Raw genomic sequence first — 23,989 nt, forward strand, 5'->3', positions numbered from 1 at the left:
TTTTATTATGTATCAATTTTATTGAAAATAAAACTGTTGCTAACAAAGAAAAAAGTTTACAAACTTAGCTTTAATGAGCAACACAGAAAGACCGCTGAAGCTGCAGTAAGCAGGGGAGAAACATTTATTGTATTTACTGTATCACACCAATACATTTAAACATTTTAGGGTTCAGTTTACAAATATTTGAAGCAGATTCCCTCATTTAGGTATGTGGAAGCCAGGTAGTTTAGTGATCACAAAGTTGTTAAAGATTAACAGAGTACTACTTACTAACAAAAACAAAATCATGTTTTGTAAACCTAAGGAAAATGCCCTTTTACACTTTAGCATTAATAAATTCACATTACATGAAGCTTGACTGGAAATTTGTTTTGAGTTTGAAAATAACCTTCCCCTATTTAATTTGACAATTTACTGCTTCTGATACTACATGTACCTGCAGTATTTAAGTGTCACACTCTGGTCGCTCTCTTTGTAATATTAAAATAAAAACTTCAGTAAAACTGGTGTATTTTTATTTCACAAAGGGTATCTCTGTAAAACAATGCCTTTGCAAGACTGCCAGGTTAAATACTCTAAGTTGCTGCATTAAAGTATCCGTTATGTTTTGATTTTTTATATCATGAAGTGGGTTATGAAACTTTGTACCCTGTCCAGGTAAAATTTGGTGTGGAAGATGTACTTCTTGACTAGACCTTACTCTAAAGTAGCATTAAAAATTTCACAGCAGCATCTGCTTAACCAGATAACACATTAAAACACATTCCCTGGCTTGCTACTTTAAATGTAAATACTCGTTAAGAATAAGGAAAAAATATTCCTTCACAATTCAGATACCCACCTGTGCACTACTAAAGGATAACTGTATATTGGGAAGTTGCATGGGACTTTTCAAAACAGCATGTTAATAGTCAGCTGAACTATCCATGGTGATTTACTCAATGTTAACTAGAAGATATTCTATGTGCAAACAAGAAGCACAGCCAAAGGACTCTGAAAAGTGGCACCACAGTCCATGTCTTAAATTTATCATATTCAACAATAAGGACAAAACTCCCAGATGTGTACTGCTTGAGTCAGTAAGGCTTCACCTAGAGAAGTACATAGTACATGTGGGTAATTATAATTTGCCAATTTAAATTGCTTTTATTATTGGTTACAATTTATCTAACTCTATAAAGAGGGCAAGTTTACATACTCTCTTCAGAGGTCTATGCTCACCTGATGAATTGTCCCTCCCCCCACCCCCATTTGCATCTTATTCAGGCTTGTAGAAAATTTGACTTAGAAATGAAATATTTATACACCTCTCAAAATACCTTAACTGCGGCTTTCAGCAGAGCTCGACCTAGAGCGAGACCTTTTCTTGGCTGGGGGAGGAGATGGAGAGGAATTTTGCGGGCCAGAGTGGTGGTTTTTCTCTGAGCCCTTCCTTTCAGGTGTGCGGCTTCGAGAGCCCCTCTTTTCGGGGGTACGGCTTCGAGAACGAGACTTGCTTGTTGACTTGGAAGATCTTGCAGATCTAGACTTGCTGCGAGATCTTGAATAACTCCGTGAACGGGATCTGCTTCTGATAAAGATTGAACAGATCTTATGACAGTCATATTCATAATTTTTTTTTTGTATCCAGTCTTGCATATTCCCACTACACAACTGGGTCGTCTTTTAAAATGCCATCTATACAGTGATGCCTTGCAAGACGAAATTAATTCGTTCTGCGAGTTTTTTCGTTCTACAAGTTTTTTCGTCTTGCGAAGCACCACTGTGTATTGACGGTTTCCCATAGGAATGCATTGGCGGTTTTAAAAAAAAGGCGCAAGACGTTTCGTCTTGCGAAGCAAGCCCATAGGGAAATCCGTCTTGCGAAGCAACTCAGAAAACTCTCATACTCAGAAAACTCTCATACTTAAAAGTCTACAAAAAATCTTGAGAATTTCAAGGCTCTTTTTTGATCCCTATCTCAGTGCCACTGTACAGTAAACAAGCTTGCTTAGTGTAGAAAGCAGGCATAATACAGATCCCACAGTCTGTACTCCAATTTCTCTCATTCTAATTTCTCTAACTAAATACACTGGGGTCGCCAAGGTGGTGCCCTCCATCTCCCTTTCCTGCCAATTGACCATGCTGGCTGGGGCTTATGGGAGTGGGAGTCTAGCAAACCTGGGGAGGGGATCACTCTGGCTATCTCCATAAAGCTATAAAATTTAGAAATTATTTGTTTATACCAAGTGTTGTCACCCTGCATTTTTTGTCACTACTTGTGGTTCCCATCATGGAAATACTTGGGCAGAGATCCAGTTCAATCGTACATTGAGAAGGTTTGGGGCAGCAACATTTCCCTAACATCTTGTTTCCTGCCCCCCTGCCCTGATTGCCATGTTTCTTGCCAAGTCCATCAGATCTTCACATATGGTGACATACCTGCGCCTTTTGCGATCTTCAATTAGCTTAATTCTGCGCCCATTCAACTCGCTGCCATCCAACTTGTCCAATGCACTCTTCATGTCACTGGATGATGCAAACTCCACCACACTGCACAGCCAAAACAAAATTGACATTTAAGTTCAAATATTATAGAGCCTATTTTCTACTTAGATTACTGAAGAGCAATGATCCTGCCCTCCTCTCCTTCAATGCTCATATTCAAATTAACAGTGTTATAGTAAACGATGGTGTGAATTTCCCAAACCCTTAATTTCAGATTGTGACATAAAGCTCCATGTACCTTCCTTAGAACTTCCACATGATCACTTATTCCTAGCCAAATAGAATGTGGCATGGTTGCCTCGGCAACCAATCTGGAAATAGAAGTGCACAGGAGTAGAGTGCTTCATTTTATTCTACTGATCCTGTGTATGTTGCAACAACACTAACACCACTGTCATTGCGTTTGGAACCAATCAAGCTAACTACCTTGGGTGCAAAGTTCAAATCTTACCCTTCATTTGGATTGTTTCTGTGTGCATCTACAAAGGTAACTTCTCCAGCCTTTCTCATGAAGTCTTTCAAATCCTGCAGTAAAAGTCACAGTTCAGCTTAGAAAATGATGCATAGAACTAAAGAATTCGCGTTTAAACGGGTCTCCTTGTTATGGCTAACAATTATAGTAAACTCCCATATATTACAGCTATAATGAGAAAAATTAAGCTAATCACATTGCTCAGATATGGCAATATAACATACCATTTAAAGGATTACCACATATATTAACTATGTCACAAATGGTGTTATTAAATGCAAGCATTTGATCATAAATGAAGTCTCAGTTTACTTGTATATTAAAAGGTTTGCCTGCAAACATTCTTCCTCTTGTCTATACAAATTAAACACAAATGTCTTTATTAAGTTAATGCTAAGATTCTGTCACAAGCTGTCAAAAGGCAGAAGAACAACTTTTCTGCTTTCATCAGTTCGTGTCACAACCTCAGTGTTATTTTAACAGAGACTTGCATTTAATGTAATTGAGCTTGAGTCTATGCTGCAACACTACACAACTAAGTGTTAAAGATATTTTAAAATAAGTTGTTTATGACTTATTTCTTAACCTTTACAAAGTGCCCCAAAGAATAGCTGACATTTTATAGCCATAGGCTACTTACCACAACATACCACAAGTGGTCAGATGATATAAGCAGGTACCTTAAGCAAAGAGTCGCTTGTCCAATAATTGCCTAGCAGACCAAGAGGAACTCCCTTACATGGGAGGGACAGAGGAATGGACCATAGCAATGTGCTTCAGGGAGATGTACCAGAGACCCTGAAAGCACTGGACACAGTCTCCGGAAGCGGCTCTAGAACCTGAGGTTGACCTGTGCTAGCCAATCGAGCTGTGGGCCAACCAAGATCTACATCGCCAAGATAGGTGTGTCATGGGTACCAAAGGGAAAACTCAGAACAGGCCAAGCCCTAGAAATTCAGCCACTAGGAACCCCAACCTCTTGGGTTCTTTCTCCTCCACACAAGAGAAACGAGGGCTAACCCAAAGCAAGGCTGTTAAAAGAGGTTCAAAATGAACTTGGTTAGATATATATTTGTGAAAAAAAATACAAACAAAAAGCCTAAAACTGAGCTACAGTTTACAGGATGCCTCAATTACTTTAGTGTTTAATAAAGTTCAATTTAGTTTTTACAAACTAACATGTGAATAAAACAGTCTGAAAACCTGAGCCTTTAACCTAACACGAAACAAGTTTAATAGCAGACATTTCATGGCAGAGTTCAATTCTACAACATACTGAGCACTCCAGCCCAAAATCTGCTTGATATTTATGCATGCACACCCTCTAACATGTAAAATCCAGTGATGGTGAAATTTCTAATTGCACAATGAGCACAAAAGTTTTGCGCATGCCAAGATCAGGGTACTCAGCATCTGTAGGATTGAACTCTCCCCAATACAAAGTTCACAACATACAATACAAAATGATGTTCACAATACTTCAAACTGATTATATCCACAGTAAATAGGAGACAAAGCCAAAAAAACATTTTCATTAATCCTTATGCAATTCAATTAGCTTTGATAGTACAGGTGAATAAACCTATAAAGGCAGGCATCTAAATTTAAAAATACAACCATACCATGTATTTGAAATTTGATTTCTTGTCTATTGTAAGATTACGTACACTATAAACATCAAGCAAAATAGTCTGTACAGATGTTGACAGCTCAAGTATGTTTCTTGAGAACTTAGACGAACCTTAGATTAGAAGACTAAAGTAGCTGTATAGCAACAACTTTCCACAGAATGCCAAGGGATCTAGTTTCCTAGCTTTAGGCTTATGGAGACCTTGCAGCCATTAGGGGAAAATCAGCTGTAAAAACTATGTGCTATTAAAAGTTACTGGGATTCTAGATTTTAGAAGTCATAATCAATAAGGAAGAGATTGGAACACTTTTAAACACCAGAATGTGCTGGCCTTCAAAAGAAGATGTATGCACTCTCATCTTAAAGCTTGCTTGGTTGCATGCTAGGAACATGAGATGCTAGTTAGTAAGTTTTGAACATCAGGACACAATCCAGCTCAACTTCAACCTTGCCTGCGCTACTGCTCCTAGTTGTACAATTTTGCCACTTTTCGCTCTAAATTTAAACGGCTAGTAAAAAAACACAGGACAGGCACTTATCTGGGGGCAACTGCTACAGTGAGCAGATGAGTATTAGTTTTCTAAATCCCACTAAGGTAGACAAGACAACCAGAAACTGATTTCAATGGACCTTGAAAACAGCTTTTCATTTATATGGGAAAGGATGCATTAAAAAGTGTTTCCTGTTACTATTCAAAGCTTATGGAAATGATGAAGCCAGGCATACATTATGTCCTAGTTAGTGAAGGCAAAGAAATGGCCATGGAAGCAGCATGGCAATTTTTTTTGTTTCTGATCACATTTGCCAGAATCTCCTCAGGATAAAGTCATGATGTTTTCAGAAAACATGTTTAGGTAAGCACTAAGTAACCTCTGAGATAAACCAATGCCTGCAATAATTTAGTGTTTCTCATACAAATCGTAATCTCACCTATCCCAAAAGTACAACTTTCCCATAAACCAGCAGGTAGTTTGTATCATGGCAGCAAAACAGATTTGAACAGAAAATGTTGCTTTGTGATGTAAAACCCTCAGGAGCAAAGTGATGACTTTTATGCTGTTCAGAACAGAAACATACCTTGTTTGCTTGCCTTGCCTTAATTTGCACCAAGGCCTGATTCATTCACTTGGATACAGCACCGCAGATGTTCAAAACAGAATCACACAGAAGTTGCTCCACTCAGCAATATGTTGTGTGAAGTACCTTACTAAATGGTTCTGGCTATTTTTAATTTCACCTCTGCAGAGCCAGGCAAGGTTTTAAGTGCCTTCATACAAACTGCTTTTCATAAACAGCAGTCTAAAAGCAGCGATGGAAGTGCTATCACATCAGTGAATTTTCCATTAAATTAAGAACTGCACCACACCATCATACACCCACCCAAACCCACCCACCAGGCAGCATCAGTGTAGCTATATTAGACATAGCCCACCAGAGCACATACATGCTGGTCTCAAATGACCTGATGAGCTTTCCCAATGGCTGCAAATGATAATACAAGTACAGCATTTACCAACACCAGAAAGTGTACTGGGAAATTTTGTGAGATACAAGCCTCAGAATGAAGCGTCACAAAAGTGACATGCATTTATAACCAATGACAACTGAAACTTGGCTGGGACCAAATAAATGGAAGACTATTCATAGTAGACAGATGGAACCTTCATGTTTAGAGACACTATACTTTTGATATTGGGAATAAAATAACAGTCTTTGCCTCTGAGAAATATATAAGCAGGGCATGAAGGTATCTGGCTGGCTTCTATTGGAAACTGAATACTCAAGAGAGATGGCCTCTAGATACAATTGAGTAGTTCTTAAAAATAAGTGGCACTGGACTCATACCCAGGATTTTTCCCAGTGGGCCATTCCACACAGCTACTTGTAAAACAAATGCAACGTATCGGGACTCACATGTGCTCAACTCTCCTCCCTTTAGTTATTTCTTCCCATGCATCTCTCATATGAGTGAGAGAGACTGGTTCAAATTTAGGCACTTTAATAATAAATTGCCAGACACAGGCCCACCCAGTTATTTTATAAAACTTTTCTAAAATGCAAAAAGGGATCTGTAATGCTGATCTATGGAAAAAGTCCTGTGTTGATATCAAAAGACTTCAGGATCATAAGTCAAATCACTGAAAAACTGGTACCCTATGCATCTCACGTTTTATACTTTTCTGTAGGTTGCCCTGAGCAACTTATTGGAAAGGCAGCAATTTTAATCCTGTCAAATTACACAAGTAGTTCAATATATGTATTTTGTTCTACAGTGGACTCAACTGTTGAGTTCTGTATTTCCACACAAATAGAGAACTCCAAATGTATATGCCAGGTTTCCCTTCATCACCCATGTGGACCTCTCCATCCAACACTAAGCTCTTCATTATTCTTACAATTCACTACATCAGCTAACAAAGGCTAACTTGCCTCAGGTTTATTTCCTATATTAGTAAGCCCTGTTTCTTTACTTTCAGCTAAGGCTATTGTGCAGTATGCTAAATAGTTTGCTGCAATTATTCTCTTGACAGCTATCTTGCTCCTGAACTGTGCAATTATTTACAACCTGTTCCTTCCCTTTCCTTCTTCCTTTGGGTTCCAAAGAAAGCCCTGTTTGATGAACACATGTTTAGAGCACTGTTAAAAAGCTAGGCATTCCCCACGGTGAAATTTACAAATTAAAATGAAGACAAAACTGAGGTTAGGTAAAGTGACAAATCATGCACTGATGACAGTAGTGCTAAGATCAAGGTAATAATTGCCCCTCATTTAAGCACAACAGCAACCAGTCAAAAGGAAATTACAAGAGAACTCAGGACACCAGAATCAGCTTTTTTTTTAAACAAAAAATTTAGTCTTCACTGTGGATGCAACCATTATACCCAGAAGTTAATAGGTGAAATATTGTTCAGGGCCTCAACAAATGTTAGCATACATGCAAGCCAAAGAGCAGAAAAGAAGTCTTTAGTTTGCAGATTCCTCCTTTGTAGGAAGTGATATACACATAGATATTATTAAAAATGAAGGCTACCATAACCTAATTTAAAGCAGATTATTAAGTTGACAATATGCTACTTGCCTAAACCTATTATAAATAAATCTAATAAAAATACATTCTACATTTACATTCTACTTTACTGGCTCAATGAAATCTCATTTTTTGTTTCACAACTAAATCTTTAGAATGAAAGGTATGTGAAGCAGCTGAAGATTCACTGGCTAATGATAACAGAAGCTGGTATACTTTGAAGGCTTGCTGCCTTGCTAAAGAGTAGAATCAAAATGAACTTCAGGGATTATTTGGTATAGCAAACCTGCCAGACTAAGTGCCACCTAGCAAATGATAGCAACTTTTTCCAGTATACACCTGGTCAAATACTTGAATAATCTTCACTCAAGATGGTATATATAGGCTTCTCCCTACCCAAGCACATCCACACCTGCATGGAAAACATGCCAGAAAGCTGAAATACTGAAAGTGAGGATTCATTTATCCAATTTCATCCAATTCATTCATTTATCCAATTTTATCCAATTTCAGAATAAATATTTTTAATCTGCATGTGAAATTGGTGTTCTAAGACAAGGGTCCTGTGGGCACCTGAAAAGCAAACTAATTTGTGGCATGAAATTTTCAGGTTTATGTTAGTCATGTACCCCTTACAGTTAGGAAGAGTAAAAAAGCATTGTCTTTGCAAGGAAACCAAATTGAGGCAATACTGTGAAGTTATGTATATGTTGAATGTTATTTAACACACACACCAGCTATGCAATGAAAGCCACAAACCTCTTTTAGAATTAAGTAATACATAAAATTTCCTGCATTATGAACACAGAGTTCTTTTAACCATGCAGTCATTCTGTTCATTCTATTGAAGCCAGATACAAACTACAGACCTTCCCACTGAGACATGCCTTTAATTACGAAGATTATGTCTTAAAATAGATTTTTCACAATTCTTATTAGATGAGGATTATAGTTGTCCAAGAAACACTAATCAGCTCTTCATTTTAAAAATAAAAACATGCTGCTTAAATGCTTATTTTTTGGTATGCAAATCAAAGAACTTTAAGCCTGAGTTTTAATAAAAATGTTCTGACTGCTTTAGCTGCAAAGTTAAATTTTATGGTGTCTCCTTCAAGGGGACGACTTGTTTTTGAGAAGAAAGAAGTATTTAAGGTCAACTCCAACTCACCTGCCAGCTAACACGTGAAGAAAGATTCTCAACTATAAGCCTATGTTCAGTACGAAGAGGTGGTCCATACTGGCTACAAGAGAAACACATTTTTCCATTATTTGTTCATTTATACTTCATGCGGAAAATGAAAGTGCATTATGCTGGGACAGATTGCTTCACATTGCTCAGTAAACCAGAAAATGTTTTAGAAATTTGACTGTGTTCTATTTAAATGGGGGGAAAGGCTACCGGGCAGTTGCTTATTGTCTGTAATAGGGAAGGCAAGTGGAATATATACACAAACTCCAAGACACACGCTAAATGACTATGGGGCAGTTCACGCAAGTGTGTTCATCAGTCAATGACCTCCATGTGTGCAACAGCCAGCATATAAACAGCTTTCAATGCTATCACCTAACAACATTTTTCAAAGTCCCTACATGCTGTGAACACACATCAAATGATGAACATACAGGCATGAATCACCCCAGGAGGATGAGGCTGTGGAGACTGCATGCTTACTACAGCACTATAGTACTTCAATAAGCTGTGGGAGCTGATGCACTATCTACCCAATTTTACATGAATAAAAGATCTGGCTTACTGTCATCAAACCCCAAAATATTATAAAGCGCTAGTATGAACAACTGGAGAACTGTACATTAGTTTGTTCAGGCTAGCTACCAAAATCCACTCCAAATGATGGCTCTTTTATATAATATGAAATTCAACCAACAACAAGTGCATCTTTTGGAAATTTAAGCAGAGGCAACTCCATTTCATTTGCATACCTCTAAATGCCCCACATTTTCAGAATATCCAGATCTTCAGAGCATTTAAAAGAAGTTCCAGAATCCCCCAACTGGAAGGCCGAGTCCCACTTTTCACTACTGGAAATAGTAGTCTCTTCTTGTCTGGCACCATGTGCCTGATGTCATGAACGTAACTACCATGCAAGATGCCCATGAACGTCAGTCACATATCCTACTTTAGTAAAGTTCACTTTTAGCCTCGACCTTGGATCACTCTTACTGCAGCAACATCACTGCACTAAAGAAAAGAGAATCTAAACAGCATACTTCAATATGCAAAATTAGTAGTTTCCAATGTGTTTGGTTTCTGTTTAGCACGAGAACGGCAAGAAGGCTGCCTCTGAATGAAATGCAAAAATGCAAATTTTATTTCAAAGCAATTATTATCAATACAGTGTCTAAACAATTTCATAAACAGATGTCTTAACAGCAGCTTGTAGTAGACACAGTGAAATAGTTTAACGTGAGAGAAATATATTTTAAAGTACTATATACTGTCCGACATGCATCACAGAAATACATTCTATAATGACTGTGTATTTCAAACAAATATTGGCCTTATAGAGTCTTCTGTGTAGACATATTTGCTTTGTTGTAGGTTCTACTGACCTTGGAGCACAACTAACTTATACAAGTAGTACTTGTCTATATTCTCCTAGGCTCCCAGCGAAAGTTTAAGCAAAGAGGGGCACAGTCCATTAAGCACTAGTCACACAAAGCCCATTCCATTCAGTAAGGCTTCTACAGGACCAAAGTACTACAGGCTGATACCAAACTATAACAAACTCTTGCTGCGGGCATGAGAGTACACTACTTGTGCATCATAATTATATTAATGGGCATGAAAGGTATCAAGTGCTAACCATGCACCCACTAGGCAAGGTGCAGCAATAATTAATGACTTCCAACAGCACACACCTCTCCTTCTAATATTTGAAGGTGGTAGTTGGAATTCAGTAATTTCAATGAAAAGATTGTTAGCCTAAGATTCCTTGCATTGGTCTTACTAAAAAGGTAATGAAAGGTAGGGAAAATAACCACAGCTCATTAAGAACACCTTAAAATGTTATGCAGCTACCCCTAGAAATGTGAACTGTTAAGAAACCTGAGTGTATGGAGAATGTTCATAGTCTAATATAAACTGCTTAACAAGTGACTTTGCAGTAAAAAGAACGTGTTTCTTACCTAGATCCACCCCCATAGGATTGGTAATAATTGAACCGTTGTGGGTATCTGCCTCTACCCCCTCTTCGGGCTCTGGCATGTTCAATTGTAACCCTTTAAGATTAAATGAAAAATAAAATATTAATATTAAATGAAAACTAGACATAGCTTCTTTAGCACATCAATCTTTTTCTACTGGAAACATACGCAAAGCAAATAGGCATCTTCCTCCAAGCATTTCCATAAATGAAATGTAGCTATTTTGAGGTACTTGAAAACAGAAGCAAATATTTGTCTATTCAGACCTGTGTAACCAAAAAACCCTCTCATTTTTGCCGAATCTTAACTTCCTCACACATCCATCTATTGTACACAATTTAAGATGACTGAATAAGAGAGAATATCATCATAGTTCTTTCAGCTTTTTAATTGTATTAGTTTGGGGGTTGACAGAGGCTAGCTAGAAGGCCAAAGCAATAGCTGTGCTTACCACCAACCCTGCATATACAGGGAGCTGGGTGGGGGTGGCAGTGTTTTTCTCATTTCTGCTGGGGAATAAAGATAGTTAAGCAGCAGGAGAGACACGCCTGGTTCTTCTTAGCTTACCAAGTCTTTGCATACACAGGCAAGACTCCAACTCCCTCCCAAACTCTAATGCTTGCCTAGTCTGGAGGGAGAAAAGATCTTGCACATGAAAATATCCCTATTTCTTACCTTATACAACCTGTAGTGCAAATGAGTTTAGGAAGAGTATGCACATGTATGCACACTGCTGGGCATCCTGGCAAAGAGTTCATGGCAAGTGAATTATGGGTCCCTGTATTTCTTTAAAGTTTGCAATGTAGCTTTAATACAAATACTAGAAAACTCAGTAAAAACAGAAAAAGCTTAGAATGACTTTATTTCTGAAATTACAATAGTAATTTTAGTCCAGTTGCTTTTGGTAAATTACACATGATGCCCAGGAATATAGTTTCATGGGGGAGACAAGGATGTTGTGCAAATTAAGACTTAGCTTTTCTCATTGCAAAACTCCTCCCTTTTATCAAGAACTGACTCTAGAAGGTATTTGAAAACTGAGTTAAATGTATGAAGCTGCTGGTAGCTGTTAGCCATAAAACAAACCCAAAGATGTGCAGAGGTCAAACTACAACATATGGAAAACCAGTTCCACTCTTGAGAAGCTGAAAAAAAGTATTTTACTGAGTGCAAACTTTCCCCTTGCCTCTCTTGAAAAAATGAAATATATAACCTTTTAGTGTCTCAGTAAGGCATATATGTAGACTGAATAGGCATAGGAGATAGAAAGGGTAAGTTGTCCCTGACAAAACACTGTATATTTGGTAGGGTTACCAACTACACAAATTAGAATGCTCTGATCAATATAGGGAGTCAAATCTAGGATTAACAGATGTTAGTAATCTGCCAAAAACAAAGGAAGCCCTATTTCTTGTGAGGTCTCTTTTGTTAACAGTAGGCACCAGTTTTTCTGCTCTTCAGTTTCAAAGAAAGCAGTTGAAAAAGTAAGGCGGTAATCCTGCATCCTGATCTGCTACCAGCCTTCTGCGCCCACAAGCAGCACAAATCAAATGCAGACCATCCCATCCAATTTACTTGGAGCAGACATAATTGCAATTTATCTGCAATTAGTTGTGTGCTTTGCAGGGGATTGGACTAGATGGTCCTCAGGGTCCCTTCCAACCCTACAATTCTACGATAATTAAAGATTACCTTTCATTACACAGTTCTTTACCATTCAGTTCATAAACAGCATCATCTGCATCTCTGTGATCCTCAAATTCCTAAGAAGGAAAAGAAGGAACGAATCATGTAGTCAGTTCTTTATGAGTGAAATCTCATTGCCCTAATAGGGGATTTTTTCCATTCCTTTTTCCAGCTTATTACAGTCATGACTCTGTAACACAGAGGACTATTAACAATGCTCCTCCAGATGATCTTATTGAGTGGGCTAGGCTATACATGCTCAGGTGGTTCTAAAGATGTATTGGACCCAACTTGTATATATCAGCACAAGAGTACTGAATATGTGAGAAAGTTAACAATAATTGTAAACCCTAACTTGGAAACTACTTAAAGGAGTGTCATCTCTCCCTAAACGAGCCTGCCCACGCTTCAAGTTCTGTGGAGTTCATCTTACGTGTTCCTCTGGCAGGAGATACTTTTCTGTGGCAACATGGCAATGGGTCTTGTCAGGAATGCCCTCCCCCCTGAGGTACAGAAGCTACTGACTCATTTCAGTAACAAATTAAAACTTATCTACTTAACCATTAAATTACTAAAACATCTATTTGCTTAGGCATTTGTGGAATATTAGTTCAGCTAGCCTACATGTGTCTGCTCTGTAGTTTAAAAGAAATACTTAAATAAAGGGAAGGGTAGAAATATTTTAAATAAGAAACACAATAAAACAAAAAATAGAAGACCACCAACACCCAATACAGTAGAATGCTTGCCTCTACGGTAACATCTCATGCCATTGTACGATGCAAGTTCATTATATATGAAATCTGCCAAATACAGGTGAAATGATGTGCTATTATGAGAATGGACTCATGATACAGGTTGACAGTGTCCAGCAGCATGCACACCTATGCTGTCATGTCATGCTGTCAAATCACACAGGATGAGAAGAAGTGGTTTAGTGATGAATTCCCATCAGTCTTCAGACCAAACAGCCTCACACAATATGCTACAGCTGCCTAACAGAGTGGTCTGGGACTACAAAAACACATGATATTTTCCTATGCTTCCCATTTCATCCACCTATGCCTGAAGTTAATTGGCAAGCTTTGGAGAACTGTGCATTCTGCATAATGGCATGCAGGTTGAATAAAGCATTAGTTCTGCTGTTTGCTGCTGTGATTTAGACTTATGGTCAAAAGAAAATATGGGCAAATCTACTGATGAAGATGGTGTAAGTCAAAAGAAAAATTACCACTCACCTGGGGCAAATAAATATTGCCTCCAGGCAAGACAACCATGTCAGTGTTCCCACAAGAAGACAGATTTGCTTATGATTCATGGTGAGCAAGTGATGTGGTGGTACATTAAGCCTGACTGCTTTTCCTGATGTGAGTGGAGAAGTAACCCATGAAGCTGTAGATAAGCTTGGCTTTCTGTGATATCTAACTAGAGACCTTGGTTTGTAGTTCCCAAACTAGTCAGGATCTGGAAGCCAACAAAGGCTTGCGGTGATGCTGGCTTGTTTCGGAACAACAAATCAGGATCCCATATCTGAAGTCACAACAACTGCAGCTTCCTGGTTTTTCCTTTCTCTCTCATGTCAGGAGATAAGTGAAGTGGGAGACATCAGGCTGCAGGTACCAGCACGGTGCACATTCACAGTATACCATTATAATCCATCAACCCTTGCTTATTGTGATGGGTGAATGCAGCCTATGTATGCAACCTCCATAAGCAGCGTTCAAAACTCCTGTTGCTCTAGGCACGTTTTGCGACAGGGAATTTCATTAGTGTGAGCAGTTTCTGAGATCTGGGTGCAGTGCTGCACCTAATATTTAAGATTAAAACTGCCGCTGCTGGCGCTGAAGGCATGGGAGGAGAAAATCCTCCCTGCTGGACTTCCAAGAGATCATTACAGGCAAGCTGAGAGGTTCAGCCTCTCAGCTGGCCTTACAGAAAGACAGTTTTGCACTCTATAGCCTCAGATTGATTTAAATAGGTTTGGTTTAAGTAATGCATTTTAAAGTGTTATCTACCTCACTCTCTCACAGTGATGCTTAAAATCGAAACCAATTTTGGAGTGGGATCATTGAAGGACAATGAAGTCTTAGGTTTGTGAACTAGACACTCAAGGTGGGTGTCTCTGCCATCAGTTGTATAGGCCTGTAATGTGTGCTAATTGTGGTGCCAAAAAGATGAAGGAAATATAATCCCACAGATTATATGAAGGAAAGGGGGTTAGGAAGAATCCAGGGCTTGTCTGCAAAGTGGAAAGAAAGGAAGACCTTTTTCTGTCTCCCCACTTCCAGCCACTCTCTGAAGGCTGGAGTGACCCACATAAGAATATTAGGAGGGCGGGCAGGAAGTATAGCTTTGTTTTTTGCAGTCTTCAGATGAGGATGAGACCATATGGAAAATGAATATATGGGTTTTTTTGCTGCAGTTCATTCATTTCCAGCTTTGTATAAAAAACACCTACTTAGACATTCTGTTGTGGCGCCCATAACCTTAGGCTTAAGGTGCCATTTAACTCCTAGCTTTCACATCTCAGTTTCTAACACTGTTCATGAGCTCTGAAGACCCCATCTGTGGGATTCAACTTCCTGCCTTGCAGAAAATGGGAAATAACTAGATTTCTGCTCAGTTTACCTATCATTTTGGAGGTGGCACATGGAACTACTTCTCTCCCCTCCTGCATGGGAAAAACAGCTGCAAGCTAGGTTCCCTGTCTGCTTGTTGAGTGGGGGAATAAAGTCACACATGCTGCCCCAAAAATGGAACTTTATCATCCTCTGTTTGGTATGATGTGCACTAGTTGTGTGGACTTTTGTTCCCTATCTGTCTATTTCAGAGAGAGGAAGAAAGAATCCAAGTATCCTTTACCCCAGCTAGGCAAGTTGCCTAGCTTGCCTAGCAAGAGAAGAGAAAATGCAAGTCCCCACAGCCCCACTGAGTTTGCTTGGATAGGCAAATACAGAAAAGAAGACTGCTGCTTTTCCTTCTGTGTTCCTCTCTCCTCTTGCTTGATAGCATGGGTCAGGAAGACGACATGTGTCCCACCAAACCTGTTGTGCTTCCCACCTAAGCAGAACTGGCTGGCTTCTTTCTCATTGAAAGAAGGATCACCTAATGGTTGCTGGAATTTCTGAATACTAAGAACCCCTCAAGATGTAAGTAATTTGTGTTCAGAGTATGCTCTCTTGTTTTGTACATGGAACAGAGAATTCCAGTACAAAAAGAGAACCACACAAACCTGGCTAGTTCACCTCTATTAAGAAAGCTGTCAGTTTTCCCCTTCCCTCCCCGACTTAAAACTTTGAGCATTAACCAACCATCCTGAGTATTTACCTTAAGTTTAAGTTCCATATTTTTATTTTTCTTACGAGTTTGGGGGAGGAAGGAAAATGTAATGGCAGCAGAGAGAAATGTTGGGTTGGAGGGAGAGGCTCAGGTGAGGGAACCATGGCATATACAACCTACGGCTATGATTAATTGCAAAGCTAATTTATTTCATTCTTACCTAAAAAGCAGCCTTCCATTTTACCATATTAGCAATTTCAAAGAGGAAGTTTGCACATATTAAGAGCCATTTACAGAAAGATCTAAAAGGTTAAAGAGAAGATGGAAGTTTAACATTTCTGATATTTTGCCTAATCAGATTTCCTGTGATTTGTATGTTACAATGTAACTGCCTACAGTCATCTAGATTGGGAGGAAAATATTTAAATATGCATATACCTACCACAAAACCAAAGCCGTTTTTCAGATTGATTTCACGTATACGGCCATATCCCTTGAAAAATTTCTCCACATCTCGCTCCCGAGCATGTGGACTTAGACGTCCAACGAAGACACGACAGCCACTCATTTTAGCCTAAGCTGCAAAAAAAATTAAGTTTTTGTGTTCACGTTAGGTATTTTATTATATCAATAATAAAATTCAGTCCCACAGATGTTGGACAGAAGAGACAACTGAAGACAGTGTTTAAAACATATTTCTTAAAACACTATATCACGCCAATATAGATGCAAACAACATTAGAGTATAGTTTTATCACAAATGTACCCAATGCACACTCTCAAAACATGTAGTCAATATCCACTGCATAGAAATAAATAATTAAAACCACCTCTCACTTGGCGCCAACTCCCACTGGTGTTGGAGCATAGAAACCCTTCAAGCTGAGCTCTTGTGTAACTCAAAAGCCACTACCTCCACCAAAAGAAGCTGGTAGTAGATAAGGCAACACCTTAGCAGATAACAAGTTTAGGATTCATGATGTTTCTGCATCAGAGGCCGTTCAGCCTCCTTTTCATGACATACCTACCAAAAAAAACACAGGGGCGGGCGGAATAATAAAGACATTTTCGCGTGCACACAAAAATAGAAGTGTCCAGAGAGAGAGAGAGATCGTGAGGAGGGTTAAAAACAAAAACAAATGTGCTCCTTTATCGTCCGTCTCAATCATTACCTTTTGAGTGGAAATGGATGAAAAGTTCGGCTGCTGAGATGCGCTTGCAAGGCCCGATCTGGAGGGACGCAAAAGCGGTTCGGGAGCAGAAGGCAGGGAGGGGAAAGGGAAGGGGAAAAGAACGAGAGTGTTAACGGCAGAGGCTCGAGAGAAGTGGGGACGAAGAAGAGGGGGCGCCGGGGCGGGGGATGCGGAGAGGGAGTCCTCACCCGGGACCCAATGCAGGGAACGGGCGCCGCGCAGGGCCCAGGCAAGGCGGAGCTTCGGCCTCGCAGCCTGGCTCCGCTCCGTTTACCACAGCAGATAAAACGGAGCCCGCTGGCTCTTATCCCCCGACGCCACGGGCCGCCTCGCTCTCCCAACCGCCCCTGCTCCGGCTCGGCCCCTCTCCCGGGTGAGGAAAACCGCGCACTCGCCGGCGGTGCCAGCGTCCAACTAAACTCGCTTACCTCCCGTTCCCGGACGCGACGCTCGCTTCAGTCCGCCAGAGAAAATGGCGGCGCTACTTCCCTGAGGAGGAGCCGCGGAGAAGGCGGCTGCGGCTGCGCAAAGGCCCCTTTCTCTCCAACCGGCTTGCGGACTGCGACTCCCAGAAGGCAACGCGCCAGAGGCCGCGGTTTGAACGCCTTTGCTGGACGCGTATGGAGGGCCCGCTGCCCCGCTTGGGAGTTGTAGGCGGCTGCCGTTCCGAAGGGGCCTCGTGGAGAGCGGGGGTTGGCAGAGAGGCAGGCCGGGTGGTGTTGTCCTTCCGAGGGAGAGAGCTAGGCAATCAGCTCTCGCGAATGGCGATCGCGCCATTTCAGGACGTCAGTGCGGGCGGGGATACAAACCATGCTTCTCTGCCAGGCTAATTCATCCAGAGCAGCTGCCGGGCTCTCCTTGTGCACAGTGTTTACGTATGCAAGCTAAGGTCCTTGTCCTTCGCTGCAGTTGGGTGCTTTCAAGCCATAAAATAAAAATGCACACTTTGAATTCTTCCTTGCAGAGGCATCTTTGCCAAAGCCTGAGCTGCGTTTTCTTCCTGAAGTGATACAAAGGGCTTTTGTTTATAATGTTGTTTAGTCGTGTCCGACTCTTCGTGACCCCATGGACCAGAGCACGCCAGGCACTCCTGTCTTCCACTGCCTCCCGCAGTTTGGTCAAACTCATGCTGGTAGCTTCGAGAACACTGTCCAACCATCTCGTCCTCTGTCGTCCCCTTCTCCTTGTGCCCTCCATCTTTCCCAGCATCAGGGTCTTTTCCAGGGAGTCTTCTCTTCTCATGAGGTGGCCAAAGTACTGGAGCCTCAGCTTCAGGATCTGTCCTTCCAGTGAGCACTCAGGGCTGATTTCCTTAAGAATGGATAGGTTTGATCTTCTTGCAGTCCATGGGACTCTCAAGAGTCTCCTGCAGCACCATAATTCAAAAGCATCAATTCTTCCGCGATCAGCCTTCTTTATGGTCCAGCTCTCACTTCCATACATCACTACTGGGAAAACCAGTAGTGTTATAACCAGTTTGTTTATAATACTGTAGCTGTTTAACTACGAGAGGCATGGCAGATTAATAAATATATTGTTACTTGCCCCTAGCTCGTGGGGAAGGGGTGGGGGATGGGATTCTATATAGCTCTATATAACTAAAGCCTTTTAAAATGTGGCTCTTTTGGGGGGCTGGTTATTGGGTTATTGTTCTTACAGTCATACTTCGGGTTAAAGTCGCTTCAGGTTGAGTGTTTTCAGGTTACGCTCCGCGGCTACCTGGAAGTAATGGAACGCGTTACTTCCGCGTTTCGCTGCTCGCGCATGCGCAGACACTCGAAATGACGTCACGTGCATGCACAGAAGCAATGAATTGCGACGCACAGACTCGGGTTGCGTTCTGCTCTGGATGCGAATGAGGCTCCGGAACGGATCCCGTTCACATCCAGAGGTACCACTGTATTTTGATTTTATGTATTGTGATCTTTTGTGAACTGCTCTGAGACCTCCAAGTATAGGGCGGTATATAAATTCAATAAATAAATAAATATTAATAATAATATAGAGTTGTGCTCATGTTTTGCTTCCTGGTTGCCAACTGTGAGAACAGGATTCTGAACTAGATGAGTCATGCTTACTGCTATAAGTTTGTGGGTGTTAGACCTCTTTGATCCCTGGATCCAGCAAGTGTTAAAAGCCAATCAAGCCAGGCTAGCCTTCTGGGTGATTGGCCATTTAGAGAACAAAGAAAAGGGGGCTCTGTGCCAGATGCCAAAATGGATAGGGCCTATCCTCCAACTCTTAGGAGGACAAAGCCTGACTTTTAGGACACAGTTTGCAGAGATGTGACCTAGAGGGGAAAGTGGCAGGCTAAAAAGGCAGAGAGAAAGCCATGGCTGATTTCTGCTTGAATCCAAGGCTGTGGTTATGAGAGAAACAATACCATATACCATAAAGACACCAGAGTCTCTGCTGTGCCTCATTTCCAAAAGGAAACACTGAAATTGGGTAAACTCTACCCACACCCCTAAATGCAAAATGGTTATAATGGCACTGGGCTACTTTGCAAGGCTTGTGTAACTCCACACACTCTCAACCATAGCCCCACTCCTTGCAATATGGGCATATTAACGACAACAACAGATTCTAAATTGACTAGGCAGGGTATTTTTTTTAAATTCCAAACTTGGGTGTCTTAGGGGGTTATAAAATGAGGCCTGAGTTAGAAGATCATAAACTTTTGGGGGGGGGGGTAGATGCATCCTAATCACAGGAACACTAAAAAATTGGGCTTCTCAATTGTTTTCTATGGGGCACCAATACTGCACTAGGGAAGACTACCAAAAGTGGTTTCAAAATACCATGGCTTCATTCAATGGCTAAAACACTGGAAGGTTGGGCCAAACTAGTTTCTCACTCTACACTTCTATGTTTCTCTATTTCTAGGAGTGGGCAGAGTAGTGCATCCACACACCCCACTCTGTATCTTGGGTTCTAAAAGTCTTAGAGACTTTAAAAAAAAAAAAGGGGGGGGAGCTGGGAATCTAGTGATTATGGTTCATCCCAGGGAGGAGGGAGTGAATGTCCCCCTTGCAGACCAATAGCCTAAATCAAAATAAAGCAACTTCATTCCAATGATTATGAGATGCCTTTCTCTCTTTCTATTTTGCATTACTGCTTTGAGGGTGGCGCAGGAAGGCAAATGCACGAGAATTGTCACCTGCCTGATATTTTGATCTGGGCTAAATGTTGTGCAAGAAAGATTATAGGGTGGGGGGAGTAGAAACAAGATGTTGTGCCTGATTACATATTAATGAGCACAGTTGGCACACAAGCTTTTCAACATTTCCACATCACTAAAAGCTAAATATGCAACACAGCATTTCCTTATCAAAATAGGTTAGAAGATTTTTTTGCTTTGTTTTAACAAGACTACTTCAGATCTTTCTGCGGTATGTGGCCTCTGAGGAATGGTTTCCCCAGTTTTGGCACAAGGCAAAGGCAGTTTTGTTTTCCCAGGCATTTGGGCAACGTCAGTGATATTGTATGATTTTGTTACATCTGTTTTTAAATACCATTTTTAAAATTTCATCATTGCATTTTTTTTTTACTGTAAATCACTTCGGGTTTTTTTTAGTGGGGAGCAATATACTGGCAGGACCAATGTGGGCCAATATACAAATTTAATAATCCTAAACCTTGGCTTGCCAAAACATAACTGGTTGCCACATACATAGCAGGTTGCTGCATTAAAGGATGCCGCCATATTGTTTTTTCCCAACCCATTGCAAACCATTGCTTAAGCTGAGGATTGGCAGAGACTTTTCATATCACCACCATGCCAAATGGACAATAAATGTAATAACTGGTGTGTGGTGTAACATTCACTTGGCCCACATGGGTCCTGCCAGTCACAGACTGTACTAATGCAGCATGTGATAGTACAACCACAATTACGTGGCTTCTTCTCTGCCAAAGTTTATATGAATTGGCTGTAATAAGAATCTCTTGTTGATTCCCTGCATACAAATGGCTCCTTTTCTTTTCACCAACGTGTGCAGCCAAGTACTCCGTGACTGACAAAGATGGCCTTGTTTTTATAGGCATTGGGGAATGACCACAGTGCTGCTTGCTATGCCAAAGTTCCCAATCTCCAGGCAGGTCTGGGGAGGTGCCTGTCTGAAACCCTGGGGAGCTGTTGCCCTGATAGAGTAGCCGGTGTGGAACTGGGTGGACTCCAAACATGACAAACACCACAGAAATCTGTTACACATTTTCACCTAGTCATAATATTGAGGGCTTACTTGGAAGCTTGCTTCTTTACTTCCATGCCACCAAATGACAGGCTACAGGTGAGCAGAGAGCACCAATGTGCTGGGATCTTAAGAGAGGATGTGTGCGGTTCTCTGGCCTCAGAGATACAGACAGACAGACAGACAGACAGACAGACAGACAAGCACTTTATTTATGCCCCATTGGGGTAACTGGCAGTCATCTATCTAGGATAGATACTAGGAAATGTAAATGCTGGCATTATAGCACTGCCAGGATTTAAATTACAAAATACCGGTCTATGATTGGTGCCTGGTAAATCATGGGTTGTAAAGATAGAATCTGGTGGGTCAGGATAGTGTGGAATGAGGAAAGAAATTGCTGGTTTACATAAGCAGAGCCAGGCACCTGGAGCTGACAGTGTGTGTGTCCTCGCGCCCCCCCCCCCCCCCCCGTTTACCAAATTTTCACCCCAACTTTACTGATTGTTCTATAAAAAGGTAAAAGACCCCTGACAGGTCCAGACTCAAGCTCAGGCAAACACAGACCACTGAATACGTAACAGACCCCTCACCCCAAAATTTGCAGACAACTGTCCCAGCATTTCATGGAGATAAAAGGCAGCACAAGGGACACAAAGGAATCTTGTGGTACCCTGGAGCTTAAATCTCATTGGACAGGAGGCCCAGCTCCCAACCTATTGTATGCCAGTTTACAGTTTGCTGGACTTGGACAAGTTTTAAGTTTGTCGGAGATGCTGGAGAAAAATCTTTAAGCTGCACGAAGAGAAAATCCCCTGTTCAAGGATATTTTCAAGACGAGTGAGATCGGTGGACTGCTTCCAAGATGGCTTCCGTGTAAGGTTCCTCCTTCCAGTTCTCTCCGACCTCTCCTCCCAATTTGGATCTTACAACCACTGGAGTAAGCTATTTACTTTAATTTTGCATTCTGCCAGTCAAGTAATTGCTGGACTTTCCACTGATGTGATGCCAGATTTTAATTAAGTCTGACGAAGGAGGATTGCTTTGGATTGAACGGGGGAGGTTGCTGTAGAAATGGCGACAAGGTAAGACGCATCTGCTGGAGTTCATTTCGAACCCTCCCTAAAATTTGTGTTGTGGCTCCCAGCCTTTCAAGTTCTTGCTGAAGGTTGCTCCAGGGTGTTGGAGCCCACGCCAGGAGTTCACATTGCCGATAACCTGCAAAGCCTGCATCGCAAATCAGCTTTAACGAGCAGATAACTGTATCCTTCAGCAGCCTTTGACACACTGGTTTTTTCGCCAGCTCACATTAGGTTATATTTCTATTTTTATTACTTTTATTACCTTTTAGCACCGTTATTTTAAAAGACTCACAATGATGGGCCAAGGCAAACGCCTAAGGGACTGTGACGAGGCTCTGTCCTCCCCAAGAGCCAAACAACTAAAAACCGACCCCCCTGTGTCTGGCAAATGGAGTGTCCCCACTGATCACTGCTATAGGGTGAAAACTCAGAACCGTTTTCACCCCCTAATGTCTCCAGAAACAACGTCAACACCAGAGGAATTACCTTTACTTTCATCCCAGATTAAAGCTGTGGATGGCAAACTCGGAGGAGGAGGGAGTGCCTCACTGGGGGTGGTGCAGGACGCCGGAGCAAGACAAGAACAACATGAACATCTCCACCTTGTGGTCAGAACCCTAAATTGCATATTCAAGAAGATTGATGTGCTATCCTCCCAGCTATGTAACCTTGAACAGAAAATTGATAACCTCTGGCCAAAGTCTGAACCAACAAGACCCCTGACAGTTAAGTCCAGTCGCGAACAACTCTGGGGTTGTGGCGCTCATCTTTCTTTACTGGCTGAGGGAGCTGACATTTGTCTGCAGTTTTTCCTGGTCATGTGGCTAGGATGACTAAGCCACTTCTGGCGAAACCAGAGCAGCGCATGGAAATGCTGTTTACTTTCCTGCCGGAGGGGTACCTATTTATCTACTTGCACTTTGACGTGCTTTCGAACTGCTAGGTTGGCAGGAGCAGGGACCGAGCAAACAGGAGCTCACCCTGTCGTGGGGATTTGAACCGCCGACCTTCCGATCGGCAAGCCCTAGGCTCAGTGGTTTAGACCACAGCGCCACCCGTGAGGTTAGCAAAATTCTGCCCAACTGGTAACACCAACATACTTGGGGACACTGTTTAATAGTGGCTACTGCTGCCCTCCGTCCAAGAGACCCCTTTGACTGATACTGCCTAATCCAGTAAGATTACCTGTACATGGTGGGAAATATTGTATCCTCAGCCTCCTGTTCAATCTGTCAGCAAAGGTGCAACAGGGTCCTCTGCCTCCTGAGGGGCAAGATGGTGGGAGTAGAGAAGAGCTTAGGCTCTGCTCTGGGCTGCAAGTTTGTCTGCTTGGAGAACGTGTGTGTGTGTGTATGTGTATGTATTTTTTGTTATTATGATATGTATTTTGTATTTTTATACTGTAAACATCCCTGTGATATTTGGGTGGAGGGTGACATATAAATTTTATGACTGATAATTAATAAGAACAACAACTATGGAGTCTCACCAAACTCACCTTTCAAAATAGTAGTGGGATGTTAGCGTCCCTGTGCTCATCTTCTCAGAAGATGGGTAAAAATGCATGGCAGCATATGGCATGCAACAGTGCCCACCCCCGTGATCAGTAGAAACAGCTCAGCTAACATCCTTCTGGCTCTTCCACTGTTAGTTCTAGCAGACAGGTCTGTACTATTCAGCTACCAGCAGGACCACAAGCTGCTGCTACCCCCCATCCGGTCCCATAGCTCCTAGAATTCCCTATCAGCAACATCTCAGCTTCTGCCCCTCC

At 41.4% G+C, this 23,989-nt stretch overlaps 1 protein-coding gene across 2 annotated transcripts; it reads right to left on the bottom strand.

Moving 5' to 3' along the window:
* LOC310657888 (serine/arginine-rich splicing factor 5-like) lies at positions 1-17,516 on the bottom strand. 2 transcript variants are annotated; one of them, XM_083399088.1, is made up of 9 exons: positions 17,372-17,516; positions 16,923-16,980; positions 16,193-16,329; positions 12,478-12,548; positions 10,768-10,860; positions 8,789-8,861; positions 2,942-3,015; positions 2,425-2,535; positions 1-1,573 (listed from the first exon to the last, which is right to left on the bottom strand). In XM_083399088.1, the coding sequence occupies exons 3-9, from the start codon at positions 16,316-16,318 to the stop codon at positions 1,324-1,326; spliced, it is 798 nt and encodes a 265-aa protein (XP_083255214.1). In that variant the 5' UTR covers positions 16,319-16,329; positions 16,923-16,980; positions 17,372-17,516; the 3' UTR covers positions 1-1,323. The 2 variants fall into 2 exon arrangements, with proteins under 2 accessions (XP_083255214.1, XP_083255215.1); XM_083399089.1 differs by having other exon boundaries at positions 17,132-17,376.
* Positions 17,517-23,989: the final 6,473 nt, after the last annotated feature.

Source organism: Podarcis tiliguerta (assembly GCF_965153285.1).
Source record: "Podarcis tiliguerta genome assembly, chromosome: 1".
NCBI lineage: Eukaryota > Metazoa > Chordata > Lepidosauria > Squamata > Lacertidae > Podarcis > Podarcis tiliguerta.